The 12,332-nt window shown below is 43.6% G+C and overlaps 1 protein-coding gene across 5 annotated transcripts in view; it reads right to left on the bottom strand.

The window, feature by feature from the left end:
- Positions 1 to 12,332, bottom strand: part of HAUS8 (HAUS augmin like complex subunit 8) — a 120,367-nt gene that overhangs the window by 71,508 nt on the left and 36,527 nt on the right. For all 5 annotated transcript variants that reach the window (XM_077475518.1, XM_077475519.1, XM_077475517.1 and 2 more), the window contains one exon: positions 9,347 to 9,402. In XM_077475518.1, coding sequence (XP_077331644.1) covers positions 9,347 to 9,402 — 56 coding nt within the window. The remainder of the gene's footprint in view (positions 1 to 9,346; positions 9,403 to 12,332) is intronic.

Below are 12,332 nucleotides of genomic sequence, written 5' to 3' on the forward strand. Positions count from 1 at the left end.
CAACAATCATGCTGTACAGAGACTACACAGAAAATGGCGGCGGTCAGCGCTATGGCGGCAGCACATGCAGAGCCCACAGACACCAGCAGAGAGACAGATGACAGCACAAGGACACAGACAACCTAGCGCAGGGGGCGGAGCTATGACGTAGGAGACAGGCGTCCGTCCGGACCTCCTGAGGGCCTTGCTCTGTCTCCCTCCTTCTCCATGCTCCTCCGTACATCCGCGGCTGGGCTGCGGGCCATCTAGAGCGGCTCGCCGTGGCTCTGCGCCGCTGCACTTACCTGCAACGATCCGGGCTGACCCCCTCCGACCAACGCAGCTGCAACGTAGGACAGCGGGCCTTTCTATCCCAGTCTCAGCATTCGCCTCGGAAAACAGCGGCAGATCACCGCGGAACGCTGCTACACGCCAGGTCGAGACCCGGGCTGCATCCCCCTCTCAGAAAGCAAAGATCTCTGCCTGAGCTCACCGGTCCACAGTGAGAGGCTGGTTGTCCCAGTGAGCTACGCAAGCGGTAAGACAAGCTGTTTGATGGGGTGCAGGGGATGTTCTTGGCAGATCGGATGGGGGCACGGACAGTATGCTGGATAAGGGGATATATCCCCTGTAAGTAAGCTGGATCCCAACCCACCTCTTCCTCTTCTATAAACGATCAAACTGATTTGAAGGAAGTTCCCTTAAGGACAATATTCCTTTTTGAAAACACTGCTAGAATTGATGTTGTACTCTATGCTATCAGAGGAGAATAAAAGGGAATAAAGGAAAAGAAAAAGGAACTGTTATCTGAAGTGTGCACCATCTGCTCCCCGTCCCCCTGACTATAAGGGTCAGTTTCATCTACATATATATAGCTAATAATAGCTGCAGGAGGAAATCGGCCATGTCTAAATAGCAGATGCAGGAGGAACATATATACTGTTGTAAGGGCCCAGGCTATTGGCTGTGACTGCTTGACTGCTAGACCTGAACTTTACTGATATCTGGAGATTGCTGGGGAACACCTTTAACGGCCTAAAGAGTGCTCATATTTGCTATACCTTACAGATGCTATTAATTATCAGCTGACCAACATAGAAGGGTGGCTGCAGGGCAACAAATAACATTTTCTTACTACTTGCACTTTCTTAATTAATATGATATGATTAATCTGTTGTATGGTTATTTGGAAGCGAATAACGCCTGAGGAATCAAGACAAGAGGACTTATTTGTTAGCGAATAATAAATTTCTCTCTCCCCCTTATCTACCTTCCCCCCCCCCCCCTTTTTTTTTTTTTTTTGAGATATTGGAGTTAATGTAAAGCAATTGGTCGGTATTGATTCCCTTTAAATTAACCGCAATAACATTGTGATTGTTGTTTTAGGGGTAGACGGTCTTACGACGGGGGTATTATAAAGATCCATAGTGATTTCTGAGTAGGAGGTAGGGAGATTTAATTGGCGAGGATGAGAGGGAAAGCAGGTAAAACAAATAAGCCATTGACCCCTGCTGTAAGCCCAGTTGGAATTCAAAGGTATATGGCTGCGAACACCAGTATAAGGGTAGAGGATGAGGTTGATAGCCCTAGGATAGAGAAACCACCCCGCTCAGGTCCAAGTAGACAGAAGGGGGAGGAGAGTAGGGGGGCAAAAAATTTAGCTACTAAGTCAACCGAGGCAAAAAAATAAAAATTGTGCAAACCTACAAAACAGTGATATAAGCCAGAATGAACTTCAAGGAAAGGAGGGGTTAGTACCTCTGGAGGCAGGAGGGGCGGGTTTGGATACACAAGGGGAAACCCCCCAGCCCCCACAAATTAGGGAGATGCTCTCGGAAATGTTCACGAGAATGGAGGTCTCTAAGGGCAGATATAGCAGCTATAAGGGGGGATATTGGCCTGGTCTTGGGGAGAGTGGAGGAGTTGGAAAATAGAGTAGAGTCCTACGAGCATAGAATAGATGAAATACTGGAGCAAGTAACAGCTCTTCGTAGGGGAAACAGAATAATTAGATATAAATTAGAAGACCAGGAAAATAGAAGCAGAAAGAAGAACCTACGAATAAAAGGCCTCCCTGAGTCATATAGCGGATCAGCCCTTACAGAGATAGCCCAACATATTTTTAACCCCTTATTAGATAGGGAAGTTTCAACTCCACTGAAGCTAGATAAAATACACAGGATGACACGATCTTTCGGAGTTAGATCAGAAGCTCCACGAGACGTCATAGTGAGATTTCACTTTTTCTTTTCTTTTTTCTTGGGGCTCTCACTCGGTCCTCCCACAGGGTTAGCAAGGGTAGTTTCTACCGGGTTCACTAGACGCCCCAAAACGGTGGGGAGAATGGTCATTGAAAAAGAGATATGGTGATAGTCAATGTTATCACCTATAATGTAAGGGGCTTAAACACAAAAAGGAAAAGATACAGGGTAAATGACGAGTTATACCATATGGAAGCAAACATTGTTTGTCTCCAAGAGACGCATATAACATGCACCTCAAGGATTAGACTGAATTCGGTTAATTTTCCGGTATGGATTTATGGGGATTCCCCATCCTCATATTCTAGAGGGGTTGCTATAGGCTTTAGTAAAACAACAAGGTTTAATTTAGAGGACCGACTAGTGGACCCGGAGGGACGATACTTGTGTTTAAAAGGAATGCTGTTTAATCTTAAAATGTACAATTGTCAATATTTATGCCCCAAATGAAAATGCTGGTACATTCTTGAAAAAAGTATTGAACAAAATAGAAGATTTTAAAGAGGGGAAATTAATCCTGGCTGGGGATTTCAACTGGAGTATGAACCCTAAAATGGATACCACAGCAGGGGGTTCTAGGACATCTGAATATAAGCAGAGAATGTTTTTAAGGGCCCTAGCTGCATTCCAGCTACAGGATACCTGGAGAGTATTGCACCCAAAGGACAGGGATTATACATGCTTCTCCTCGGTCCACGGTTCCTACTCTCGCATAGATTATATTTTTTTGGAACACTCATTTTTGACGGCCCTTAAGAAAGCGGAAATAAAAATAAGAACAGTGTCTGATCATGCGCCAGTTAAGATTCAGTTGGAGGTAGGGGAGGACCAGGGACCGAGGATTAACTGGAGATTGAATGAATCACTGTTACAGGACAAGGACTCTGTAAGTAAGATTGAGAGAGAATTGGAACAATTTTTTAGATTAAATGACACACCAGGAATCTCCAGCCCTATATTATGGGAAACGCACAAAGCAGTTATAAGAGGAATATTAATAGGGATTGGAGCGGGGAAAAAGCGTGAGAGAGAGGAGGAAAACCCTACTGTACGAAGAAATCCAGAGACTGGAATTGAGTAGTAGACCAAGGGGACTTCAAGATACTCAGGACTTAGTAATAAAAAAAAGAGAATTAGAAGATTGCCTAGAGCAGGACAGGGAGGCCGCTTACCACATCCTGGGAACAGAGAAATATCAATGGGGAAATAAATCAGGCAAATGGCTGGCCAGGAGGGTGAAGGGAAAAAAAAGTAAAACCTTTATCCCAAAAGTGAGAAATGATATTGGGGATATACTAAATATGCCTGAGGACATAGTGAACACGTTCTATACATACTATAGGGCCCTTTATAATATTCAACAAGACAACATAGGGAATAGCGGAAGGGAAAACATAAAAGATTACTTGAAAGGGATAGACATCCCCAGGGCTAAACACATAGAAATGGAAGCATTAGAAGCCCCAATATCAAAGGCGGAAATTGAGTGGGCGATTAAAAATACAGCCAAGGGAGGTTGCCCGAGACCAGACGGCTTCCCGATCTTATATTATAAGCAATTTCAAAAACAGCTGGTCCCAAAATTATGCGACTATTTTAATGCAGTGGGGAGAGATGGAAAATTTAGAGATGAGACATTACTGGCACATGTGGTCCTGATACTGAAAGAGGCAAAGGATCCGCTCACGGTGGAAAGTTATAGACCAATTTCCTTGCTAAATTCAGATATTAAACTTTTTGCAAAAATCATATCTGAACGATTAAGACCTCATGTGCCAGAGTGGATACAGCAGGACCAGGTTGGATTTATTCAAGGGAGAGAAGGGCGGGACAACGTATTAAAGACCATTATGTTAAGCCAGGAAACCATAAGGCAGGGCACCCCCACGATACTCATGTCTATAGATGCTGAAAAGGCATTTGACAGGGTTAGCTGGGGGTTCCTATTTGAAGTGTTGGAACGATATGGAATAGGGGAGAGGATGAGAGGCTGGATAGAAGCGTTGTACACTCAACCTAAAGCGAAAATTAGAATAAACGGGGCCCTGTCCTGTCCCCTGGAATTGTGCAATGGGACAAGACAGGGCTGTCCGCTTTCCCCACTATTATTCATATTGTCATTAGAACCCCTCCTGTCGGCAATTAGGAAGAATCAAAACATCCATGGAATACGAGTTGAAGGGAGGGAATACAAGGCCGCTGCTTTTGCAGATGATCTCCTGCTTTATATTTCTAGCCCTGAAACCTCCATACCGGCGATTATGGAAGAACTGTTAAAATTTGGGAAAGTCTCAAATTTTAAGGTTAATGCAACCAAATCTGAAATCTTAAACTTAAATATACCAGCAGAAGAGCAGAGAATTCTCCAAGCTAAATTCCCTTTTAGGTGGTGTAGGAGGGAGCTAGTCTATTTGGGAATAAGGCTGACGGCAGCGTTGGGCGATCTGTTCGAGGTCAATTATATCTCCTTATTAAATAAAATTAAACAGCATTTGGATAAGATCCAATATAAAGCGTTCTCATGGATAGGGAGAATAAACGTAGTTAAAATGTTTATTCTACCAATGTTTATATACACATGTCAAATGGTCCCCATACTGTTACCACAGGGCTATTTAAATAAATTAAGAACTATGATTAAAAGATTCATATGGAAAAAAAAAGCGGCGAGGGTGGCTCTTAATATCCTGACAAGAAGCAAAGATAGAGGAGGGTTAGCAATGTCCGATTTTAAAAGATACTATGAGGCTATAGCAATTTCTCGAATCACAGATTGGATACATAATAAAAAGGGAAAGGATTGGGTGGAACTAGAAATAAAGTTGAGTAGAAGGGAATTAGGGGGGATAATATGGATACCTGCAAAATATAGAGAATTAGGGAATAGCACAAATTTACTGACAAAAGGTTTATTTCGAATTTGGGACACAATAAATAAGAGACATAACTGGGAACACAACTCACCACTAATCCCACTATTGGACACTAAATTTTTTTTACCAGGTCAAGAGGAACACGTATATTATAGTAGCTGGGCTAAAAAAGACAATATTAAGCTACAGGATGTTATGGAAGGGAATAGGTTGTGCACATATGAGGAAATTATAGGGAAGTGGGGACACAAGCCACTAGACAAATGGAGATATTCACAGTTGCACTATTTTACTCAGTCTTTAACACAACCACTACGGGGTAAGGAGCACCTAAGACCACTAGAGAAGTTGGTAGAGAACTGTCATTGCCTGGTAAAAAGGATCTCAAAAATATATGAAATCTTAACAGATGTAGGTGAGCAAAAGTACCCCCCATATTTGGAGAAGTGGGAAAGGGAAATTGGATCTTTAGATAACGACCTCCATAGAAATAGGATCATTAGACGGACCTACTCGGTAGCTAAAGACTTACAAACCAGAGAGATGTCATATAAACTTTTAACAAGGTGGTATATAACCCCACAGCAAGGAAATAAAATTAGGAGTGAGACCCCCTCAACGTGTTGGAGAGGCTGTCCAGTGGTGGGTACTTTTGCTCATTTATGGTGGGAGTGCCCCAAGATCCAGCTTTTCTGGGAGAAAATCATAAAAGAGATTTTTGAAATAACAGGAGAAGGGATTAGGAGAGACCCCTGGGTATGTCCATTTCACGACCCGGAAAAAGGAGAGAGAGAGTATGCACATTCTCTGGTCCCTGGCTTATTGAACTCTAAGGCTCTGATCCCGAGAAGGTGGAGGAATCCCGACCCTCCATTCATGAAAGAGTGGGTAGAAAGATTAGAAAGTATACGAAAGATTGAAGAGACAATGTTTAAATTGGATAATTTAGAAGAGAGATATCAGAATAAATGGCGACCCTGGATACAATTTCGAAAATCTGAAAGCTATTTGAACCTGCTTGAATGTTAGGAAAACTCTCTGGGTAAGGACCGAGTGAGGGGGGGAGGGGGGCGGGTGAGGTATAAGGATGAGTATTTGCAAAGAAATGTTGTTGTTTTGATTATTATGCTGAATAGTTTATATTTGTAAAGTTTGAAAAATTTGGAAAATAAAGAATAAATAAATCCAACAACCAAATCTCATTTCAGCATAAAAAAAAAAAAAAAAAAGACAACCTAGCGCAGTCCCCAGCCAAGGATCAGAGGCCCCCCCCGGAGGACCCCTGGCCCAGGTATATACACCACACCACAGCCCAGTCATGCAGCATCCCCCACGGGGGGGGGGGGGGGGGGAAGGAGGGAGATACAGGGATAGGGAGAGAGAAAAGGGAGAAGAGGGACCCCCTAATCAATCAAGGCAGGGAGAGCTGTACTTACCGTCCGGACGAGCTGGAGGCATCCCGCACCCGAGCAGTACCGGGTGGCTGCGGGCAACGGCACACTGTGACAAAGACAACAGTAGTCCGGTCATATGTGTGCCCCGGATAATATAGCTCACCGGCCGCCCCTGGAGCCTGAGGGGCATGTCGTGGCTGACCCAGCGTGTAGCTAGGGCCTGCACGCGCTCGATGGCCAGGCTGGGGAGACAAGGATCTATATTATCCAGCCTGTCACCCAGCTGGCTGTTGATAGAAGATCACAGGATCAATATCTTGCGCAAAAGGCAAAATCCAGAAAAAAATCCCCAGGACCGATGGTCCCAGCAGGGAGCCTAGGTCCTTCTTCACTAGGCAGAAAAAAAAAAAAAACTGAGCTGCAGGAAGCAGGCTGAGGGGTTATAGCCAGAGGGACCACCCCCTGGGCATACAGTTCTGTTGTTTTTCACATGTATTACATGTTCTGCCTAGTCCTCTCCTGAAGGTGGCGTAATAAACTACAGTCAAGATTAATGGAGCTGTGTCCGTCAATGAACGAAAGAGAAATTGTGATTCTCATTTAACCAGAATCATGCAGCTCTAGAATGTGCCCCTTCACTGTTAAAAAAACAAATATGATTGTTCTTTTTTTATGATTACCTAGGTGGATGCAGCATAGGTCTGATGCTGCATCTGTCCCCTAGTGCCTCTTTCGCTCTAATTAGGGTGGAGGCTGTACTAATGGCCTTTTAGTTTTTATTTTTAGGCTAGTGACGCCTGATAGATTGCTCTCCATTATACATATATAAAATGTCCCGCATTTGGTAGCTGTCCGCTTTTACAACATCCACATCACTTCTTACTAGCGATGACACTTTTCAACAGTATGTCCTGTGTCTGAGACTGGGGCACGTGTAGCTGGCTTTTTCCTGATATTTCAGGGAGCTGCGATGCTCACAGGTGTCCCTCCCACTTCCCCTCTGAGCATTGTTTGGCATGAAGAGGTGGATGCGTCTTTCCTCTGTGCATCGGCGCCCCGCACTCACTCCGTGCATCCAACGTCCCTGTGACGTTTCTGGCTGGGACGTGATTGGCCACCTCATCTGACCAATGGGGGACTGTGTCTGGGTTTATATGAGCAGCGGCTCCTGCTTACTCTGGTGCCTCCCCTTTATGGCACACCAGCGTGCTGCTGGTTGAGTCTTGTTTACGCTATGTCGGGTACGACACTCCTGCATGTGTCACGGGTTACTGAATCACCTGCTCACTCTATATACACTAAGCACAACTACTTTGATCACTGTGATCCCAGTTCTTAAAAGGAGATTAAGGTTCATCTTTCCTTCTACCACCAGCACTCATTGACCCACACTTGCAGTATGTGTGTTATCCATACACACATGTATCGACCCCCCCCCCCCCCTTTTGTCTTTTTTTCTCACTCCCTTCATCACATATCACGAGGCACGGGGGTCTCTTCCTTATTTACCCCACTTGGGTTATAGAACACTATACTATATATCATTTATTCCTAGATTGGAGCCCCTGCTGCACCCATGGAGGGACATATATTGTCCTTGGGTATCACATCCATTTTCCCTGCCTCGCTATGGACTCCACCTCAGCTCCCGGTACAGACAACTATGCTGGCCCATTTGCTCCAGTACAGATACTTTCACAGGCTGCTGACATGTAAGTAGCTATGTGCATTTTCTACATTTTTAAACCGTTTGCCGACCGCCTCAACGATATACGTCGGCAGACGGGTTCGTACAGGCAGAATCACGTACCTGTAGATGCTAATGTAAAGCATCTCCCTGTTCTGCCTAGTGAAAGTGTCACTGATCTTTGTTCCCTGTGATTGGAGCAGAGATCAGTGACATGTCACACACAGCCACGCCTTCCCCCCACAGTTAGAAACACAGCCCGGGACACACTTAACCCCTATACTGCCCCCAAATGGTTAACCCCTTAACTGCCAGTGTCATTTACACAGGAATCAGTGCATTTCTATAACACTGATTGCTGTATAAAATGACAATGGACCCAAAAATTTGTCAAAAATGTTCGATGTGTCCGCCATGTCGCAGTCATGATAAAAAAATAAAACATTTTTTTTTTAAATCACAGATCGCCGCCATTTAAAAAAAAAAATAATAATAATAAAAATGCCATATAACTATCCCCTATTTTGTAAACGCTATAACTTTTGGGCAAACCAATCAATGGCTTATTGCGATTTTTTTTACCAAAAATATGTAGAAGAGTACGTATTGGCCTAAACAGAACAAAAAAAAAATAAAAAAATAAAAAGTTTTTTTTTTCAAAATTGACACTTTTCTTTGTTTATAGCGCAAAAAATAAAAACCGAAGGGGTGATCAAATTACACTAAAAGAAAGCTCTATTTGTGGGGGAGAAGGACACCAATTTTTTTTTTGTGAGCCACGTCGCACGACCGCGCAATTGTCAGTTAAATTGACGCAATCGCAAAAAGTGCTCTGGTCAGGAAGGGGGTAAATTCTTCCGGGGCTGAAGTGGTTAAGGGCACCTGTAGAGCATTGCACACATGGGTGTAATGATAGGCTCCTGCTCTGTCTTCTTTCAGCTGTGTGTTTGTATCTCTTTATGGGCTTTACAAAGCTAAACAACGACTGAATGAACTACGAGAGGGCTGAATAGCACACTCGCAGTTCATTGATACTTCCTTAACAGGGAACACAACTATGAGGTTGTCTTTGGCATAGAAACTTCAGTAAAAAAACAAAGATTTTATTATATTGGATATAAGAACGTTAAGGTGTATAAACTATTTTTTTACCTTAATCTTGGGCTTGTCATATTGCATGTAACGGGATTTCACCAACTTCGGGGCTGCTAAAGTATATGAAGAGAAAGACAAAAACTATTTTAGACCGTCTGGCAAGAAGTTTTTACGCATAAAAGTTAAATAGTTTCCTGAACAAAAACAACAATTTTCACTAAATCTTCTAACTATATTACTTTTATAAAACAAACACCAAGGTCTTCTGCTGGGCTGCCAACCTCCCCATGATGCACGGACAGGCCCATCCTCTCCCCCTTTCCTTAACGACTTCAGCTCCGGACCAATAAACACCTTAAGGACCAGAGGTCTTTTTGCAATTTCGCACTGCGCTGCTTTAACTGGTAATTGCGCGGTCATGCAATATTGCACCAAAACGAAATTTGCGTCCTTTTCTTCCCACAAATAGAGCTTTCTTTTGATGGTATTTGATTGCCTCTGCGATTTTTTTTTTTTGCGATATAAATGGAAAAAGAGCGAAAATTTTGAAAAAAAAAGATATTTTCTTCTTTTTGTTATAAGAAAAATCGAATAAACTAAATTTTAGTCATACATTGAGGGCAAAATTTATTTAGCCACATGTCTTTAGTAAAAAAAATGTCAATAAGCGTATATTTTTTGGTTTGCGCAAAAGTTATAGCGTCTACAAACTAGAGTACATTTTCTGGAATTTACACAGCTTTTAATTTATGACTGCCGATCTCATTTCTTGAGGTGCTAAAATGGCAGGGCAGTACAAATGCCCCCAAAATGACCCCATTTTGGAAAGTAGACACCCCAAGGAAATTGCTGATGGGTATGTTGAGCCCATTGAATATTTATTTTTTTTGTCCTAAGGGATTGAATAATGACAAAAGAAAAAAAAAAAATTTTTTTTACAAAAAGTTGTCACTAAATGATATATTGCTCACACATGCTATGGGCATATGTGAAATGACACCCCAAAATACATTCTGCTGCTTCTCCCGAGTACGGGGATACCACATGTGTGGGACTTTTTGGGAGTCTAGTCGCGCACGGCACCCCGAAAACCAATCACCACCTTCAGGATTTCTAAGGGTGCAAATTTTTGATTTCACCCCTCACTACCTATCAGTTTCGAAGGCCATAAAATGCCAAAATAGCACAAAACCCCCCCAAATGACCCCATTTTGGAAAGTAGACACCCCAAGCTATTTACTGAGAGGCATGTTGAGTCCATGGAATATTTTATATTTTGCCAAAAGTTGCGGGAATATTACAAACTTTTTTTTTTTTTGCACAAAGTTGTCACTAAATGATATATTGCTCACACATGCTATGTGCAGAAGTCAAATTACACCCCAAAATAAATTCTGCTGCTTCTCCCGAGTACGGGGATACCACATGTGGGGGACTTTTTGGGAGCCTAGCCACGTACGGGACCCCGAAAACCAAGCACTGCCTTCCGGATTTGAATATAAAATGCTATAAAAAACAAACTAACCAGAGTCACCCGTAACACTTATACGGTGATCAGTGGTGAAAGGGTTAACTAGGGGCAATCAGGGGGTTCAAATTTTTATTAGGTAGTATATGGGGGTCCCTGGCGCTATATAAAAACCTGACGGGGAACCTAAATAACTAACTGGCTAACCAGCGTCACCCAGTGACACTTATACTGTGATCGCTGGTGAAAGGGGGTGAAAGGGTTAACTAGCAGCAATCAGGGGGTTAAAACCATTATTGGGTAGTATATCGGGGTACCTAGCGCTATAAAAACCTGGCGGTGAACCTAAAAAAATAACTAGCTACCTAGCGACACATGCAGCGATCAAAAAAATGATCGCTTAGTGACACTGGCAAAAGGGGGTGAAAGGGTTAACTAGCGGCAATCAGGGGGTTAAAAACATTATTGGGTAGTATATCGGGGTACCTAGCGCTATAAAAACCTGGCGGTGAACCTAAAAAAATAACTAGCTACCTAGCGACTGTAGCGACACTAATGCAGCGATCAGAAAAACGATCGCTTAGTGACACTGGCAAAAGGGGGTGAAAGGGTTAACTAGCGGCAATCAGGGGGTTAAAAACATTATTGGGTAGTATATCGGGGTACCTAGCGCTATAAAAACCTGGCGGTGAACCTAAAAAAATAACTAGCTACCTAGCGACACATGCAGCGATCAGAAAAATGATCGCTTAGTGACACTGGCAAAAGGGGGTGAAAGGGTTAACTCTAGGGGCAATCAGGGGGTTAAATCTTTATTGGGGGGTGATAGGGGGCTACCCTGGACCTAACACTAACTGTCCTGACAGTTTTTACTGTCACAACTGACACTGAATGCATTGATCAGTAAAGAAATGATCAATGCAATCAGTGACACTGTGACTGGGGGGGGAGGGGGGGATCGGGGGGCGATCGGGGGGGGGATCGGGGGGGGTTTGTGTGCCTGTGTGTACCTACATGTCAGTGTAGTGTTGGTGCACACTTACTTTTACTGTTCTCCTCGTAGTCCGGTCAAAAAGACCGCCCCGAGGAGAATGACCTCACTTCCTCCTTCCTGTGTAAACAATACACAGGGGAGGAAGCTTCTCATTGGCCAGGAGCGATCCAGAGGGGGTGGCCGAAAACCAACGGCCATCCCCTCATCACGGAGCGCTCCTGGACCGAATCGGACCGCCGTAACCAGCGGGAGGGGGTCCGATCGGACCCCCCACCCGCTGGAAGGCAATCACGTGGATGTACGTGATTATGCCTGCCTGTGCCATTGTGCTGACGTACATTGGCAATACGGCGGTCCTCAAGTGGTTAATGAAAGCAATATGTGAAATACATATCTTGGGAGGCACTGCGGGCAGTGTGCGCATTATTTTCCAAAGGCGAATGACATGCAAGGGGAGGCAGGGCGGACACATAATAAATACACATACATATATTTACACACACACAGTCAGTATATAAAAAGTCTACACCCCTGTAAAAAATGTCAAGTTTCTATGATGTAAAAAAGTGAGACAAAGATAA

The sequence above is a fragment of the Lithobates pipiens genome, unplaced genomic scaffold (genome assembly GCF_037356315.1).
Source record: "Lithobates pipiens isolate NorthernLeopardFrog02 unplaced genomic scaffold, aLitPip1_a1.2 Scaffold_13, whole genome shotgun sequence".
Lineage (NCBI taxonomy): Eukaryota > Metazoa > Chordata > Amphibia > Anura > Ranidae > Lithobates > Lithobates pipiens.